The 5,000-nt window shown below is 43.2% G+C and overlaps 1 protein-coding gene across 1 annotated transcript in view; it reads left to right on the forward strand.

The window, feature by feature from the left end:
- Window positions 1-5,000, forward strand: part of trhde.1 (thyrotropin releasing hormone degrading enzyme, tandem duplicate 1) — a gene marked incomplete at both ends in the record, with an annotated part of 135,865 nt that overhangs the window by 114,777 nt on the left and 16,088 nt on the right. Inside the window, 2 exons of the mRNA XM_079235756.1 lie at window positions 1-102; window positions 205-260. The exon at window positions 1-102 is cut by the window's left edge and continues 32 nt beyond it. Coding sequence (XP_079091882.1) covers window positions 1-102; window positions 205-260 — 158 coding nt within the window. The remainder of the gene's footprint in view (window positions 103-204; window positions 261-5,000) is intronic.

Here is a 5,000-nt window from a genome sequence, read left to right on the forward strand (position 1 = left end):
ACCTGGCTGTTGGGAAACATCAACCAGACGGGGTACTTCCGCGTGAACTATGACCTCCAGAACTGGAAACTGCTGATTCAGCAACTCCACAACAACCCTCAAGTACGTGTCTGCCTATCTCTCTCTCTCTCTCTCTCTCTCTCTCTCTCTCTACTTCTTCTTTGTCTTCCTCACGTCCTCTTTGCCCATTTCACTCTTTCGCAGATCATCTCCGTCGGAAACAGGGCCGGACTTATCGACGACGCCTTCAACCTGGCCAGGTGAGCCGTCTTCTAACCAACACAAACACAATATATATATATATATATATATATATATATATATATATATATATATATATATATATATATAGACACAGTTCCCTCTTCAGACTCACTCACAGGGTTAAGGGCTGAACAGATTATTAGTTTCTCGTCTTCTCTCTGAGCGGCTCATCCGTCACTCAACCTGGGAGACATCTGGACCCACAAAGCCCAGCTGATCCATCGTCTCTGCCGGTTTCTGTTCACTTGTAATTGCCTCTCAATGAGCGGCGTCTCTTTGTCGATGTGTCTGCTCGCTCAGATGTCTGTGTCTGTTGTAATGGGCTGAATAGTTTCCAATGGACAGACATATTGTAGACTTGTCATATGTTCCGCCGACAGAATTGAGGCGGTGCTGATGTGTGAATGCAGTTTGGCTGCAGCGTCAGCGCTACATGCAGAGGTTTATATCCTGAGTTCAGCTGAGACCTACGGGTTCTCACAGGAGGCGGTAGGCCGGAGCTTTGCCGGCGGGCGATTCCTCCGCGATCCACGACCACGAGATAAATGCAGCTCCGCGGCTCGGGGATTATAGCGATGCCTGAAGTCTGCTTCTTTCAATGCGGAGATTCACCTTTTGCATTATTTTCCTATTCATGAATGTGCATGTTTATCAAATCTCCCGAGGGTTTTGTCAAACTGTGTGGTTTTCTCATATTTCTGTCCATTATGAATATTTAGTTATTTAGTTAGCCGTGCTCAGAACTTGATTCATCGCTGCGCGTTTCAATCGTACGGCGACGGACGACCAATTCTTGTTAAAAAGTCACGTTGTCGGCTTTCCAACTAGTTTAAGAAACCAAAAGAACAGAAGTAGTCAGAAAAGGATAAAAATATAACTTTATTTCCTGATTGTTTGGTGATAAACAAACCCAGCAGTCTTCGGTCTCCTTTTCGTGCAGTTTCATAAAGCATCCATTCAAGCCTCAAAGTTACGCATAGTTGTAAATAAACACAAAGAGAACTGTGAGGCGAGCGCTTCAGAACGCCGCCGTCGTTAATCCGTCAGACGTCTGATTTGCCTAATCTTGGAAAGTTCTTCCAGATTCTGTCAGCGAGGCTCAAGAGGGGCGTTTACTTCCTCATGTGGTTTCTGGCTCTTGCTCCTCTGATTCTGTTTCCTGGAGATATTTGACCAAAAAAAGGGTTTGTCCTTTTATTCTTTCAATTTGCAAACGTGCAGACACAAACCCTGTCGGTGGTTTCTTTGGTCCAGTTGTGAGTTCTGAACCCAGAACACGAGCTGCATGGACAGAGAGCTGCGAACAGCTGACACAGGCGACGCTGCTGCAATCACAGTACACTCCCTACAAGGAAAAAACATAAATTCAGAACCACAACCTGGGCCAGAAGGAGGCTGTGTGATGAATGAGAGAGAGAGAGAGAGAGAGAGAGAGAGAGAGAGATATGAAGTTAGTGGAGTGTGTCGTTTCTCATCGTGATGTTTTCAGCCCGAAGCTTTTTGAGCACTGTAACCAAAATCTACTCTGACACCAACCACATAACTCAATCTACCCTCTCTCTCTCTCTCTCTCTCTCTCTCTCTCTCTCTCTCTCTCTCTCTCTCTCTCAGCCATCTGTCCTCTGTCATGTTGGATGAGCAACGGCTAGAGACGGTTGCAATGTTCCCCTCTGTTCTCGTGTGTGTGTGTGTGTGTGTGTGTGTGTGTGTGTGTGTGTGTGTGGTGCTCAGCAGGAGGACACATGAAAAGAAACAGACCTATAGATCCTTTAATATTCGCTCAGACGGCAGAACACTGAACACCACTTTGTTCTTCAGAGTTCAGTTTACACAACGTTTCATTGGACCTCACTTATACTGTACTTACGTACACTTGTGAGGTATTTTACTTGAGTATTTCCATGTTGTTGTACTTGTACTTCTCAGAGGTAAATATTGTACTTTTTACTCCACTATGTAATGTGACTTTAGTTACTTTGCAGTTTAAGAATACAACATCAAAATATAGTTATTTATCCTTGCAGGGAATTTCACAAACTATCCAGTAGTAGTATATATCGAAAATATATTAAAAACTATGATAAAATTAGATTGACCTTTTTACAGCTGCATTTAAGTGATGAAAACATGAATGTATCAATAATTATATTCCAACAATATAAGGTTTAATATTCTAAAATGGGCTATTTTGCATTACGGTCCTTTTTTTAAATTTAAAATGATGTGTTTTCTATGTTTTCTATTAGCGATGATCACATTGTAGACACCAGAGCAGTCAGACGAACAGTTTATCCTGATGATCTGAAGCTCTTCAGTCGGAGGTGAAACTCAAAGTAAGACTACGGTGAATATGGCGATCAAAATTAAACCCAAACTGCATATCACTGCGGTGTGGGTAATAATCCCACCTCTGTTTTCTCTGCTGATTGAATAAAGAAGGATCCAGTTTGGGAGTGCACACTGAGGTCCTATAATCGAGAGAAAGAGGCAAGAAAAACAGTAAATATAAAAAACATTTAAAGACAGATGTATCTTTTTAGCATCGCAGCAGCTGCTCTCTCGACACACAGATGTTGCTTTAGATCTCCGATCATTGAAACTGATTACAGTTTGCTCTCTGAAGTCATGGCAGGAATGCAGATTCTTCTTCCGCTTGCGCTTGGATCGGCAGAGGCGTGCGCCGGCCACGCTGCACTAAATGCTGATTGGTGGCGTCGGATCTGTGTGTGTGTGTGTGTGTGTGTGTGTGTGTGTGTGTGTGTGTGTGTGTGTGTGTGTGTGTGTGTGTGTGTGTGTGACGCTAGTTTAGTCTCAGCTTAGCAGAAATAAATGGCCGCATCTCTCTGAGTGTGCGCTTAAACAGTGATGGATGTCGCCTCTCTTTGTGTGTGTGTGTGTGTGTGTGTGTGTGTGACCGCAGCAGTCCCTCGTTAGCTCTCCACTGAGCCTTGCTAATGGCTAATGGACAAACAATTAACTGGCCCTTAACGATGTTAACGAGTTAATGAGCTCGTTAGGACGATAACACCGGGAGACATATATATACGCACGCACACACACTAGCACACACACACTAGTACACACACACTAATACACACGACTGTAAGTGAGAGGGAAAATTGAAAATCTATAACCTCCTGGTGCACTTTCCAGCAGAAGCCCGGTGTGCGGCTGGAACCAGTGAAAAGGTCACGGAGTCGTTAAAATGAAATCATCTAAAATCATATTATCATCTGAGGTCTCCTTGAACTCACACCCAAAACAACGTGCACACATTATGTGTTTCCTTTTTTGAAGCTAAGCTAACTAGCTGCTGGAGGTGCAACCCGTCTAGACACTTCCAGTCGTTTTGCTAAGCTACGCTAACTGGCTGTAACTTCGTACTACAGTTACGTATTTACCGAGCAGACACGACAGTTTATCAATCTCCTAATAAGTGTACGATCCAAAATGCAAAACTCTTCCTTTAAAGTGTGCAGTTTTAGGGTTTTATTTCTCTGTGTTTCCCAGTATTTTTGCACAAAATTGCAGATTTTCTACACAGTATAAAATACAGAGGAATAGAAGACGAAAGGGAGAACATTGTACTAGGTGTGCATCGGAGATCACTCAACTGTTTTTCTCTGTGAGAAAAGAGACATAAAGACATAAAGACATAAAGACAAAAGTGTTCGTCTGCGAGTTGAAAACTGGAAAAGTAAACATGTCGGTGGGGCTGGAATGTTGTTGCCATGGCGACTACCATCTCTTCCCTCTCCTTCACCTTCATGGTTCGCCCCGTCACTCGTAAACAGAAACTTTTTTTTATTTTTTTATTTTTTTGCAATTTGGATGGATTATGGTAATGACCTCAGAGGCCAGGTGCAAGATGGTAATGTAGATGAATGTGTGGAGGTTGGATACGAGGCAGATTATGGAAATATGACGGCCTGGAGTTTGGAGTTTAGTTGGCTCCTCAAAGACTTAGAGAGTCTTATCTCAAACAGATTAACTCTGTGGAGTTCTGTCTCTCTCTCAACCCACTGGTGGAAACAGGCGAGAAATGCAGAAATTCTTATGCAAAATACAGTAAAGTGCCCTCTTACGCTGCCCTTCCAGGAGAGAACGTGTTTCAAAGTGCCCTCCATTGCCCTTTCAGTGGGAAAAACATGATAAAGTGCTTCCAGTTTAAAGAAATGTGATAAAGTACCTTCTTGTGCGCCATTCCAGAGCTGAACAAGAGAGACAATTCCCTGTAGAGGGTCCTTCCTGTTGAGAAAATATGACAAAGTGTCCTCAAGGACTCCCTTCCAGTTTGGAAAACAAGATTACGTTTCCTATCGTGTCAAAAAGTGTCCTGGGGTGCTTTCTAGTGGAGAAAACATGATAAAGTGTCCTCTGGGGTGTCTTCCAGTGGAGAAAACATTATATAAAGTGTTCTTTGGGGTGCTTTCTAGTGGAGAAAACAGACTGGGGTGTCTTCTACGAAAGAAAACATTATATAGAGTGTCCTCTGGGGTGCCTTCTAGTGGAGAAAACATGATATAAAGTGTCCTTTGGGGTGCTTTCTAGTGGAGAAAACAGACTGGGGTGTCTTCTACGAAAGAAAACATTATATAGAGTGTCCTCTGGGGTGCCTTCTAGTGGAGAAAACATGATATAAAGTGTCCTTTGGGGTGTCTTCCACTGGAGAAAACGTGCTATAAAGTGTCCTTTGGGGTGCCTTCGAGTGGAGAAAACAGACTGGGGTGTCTTCT

This window comes from Taurulus bubalis, assembly GCF_910589615.1.
Source record: "Taurulus bubalis genome assembly, chromosome: 20".
NCBI classification, from domain to species: domain Eukaryota; kingdom Metazoa; phylum Chordata; class Actinopteri; order Perciformes; family Cottidae; genus Taurulus; species Taurulus bubalis.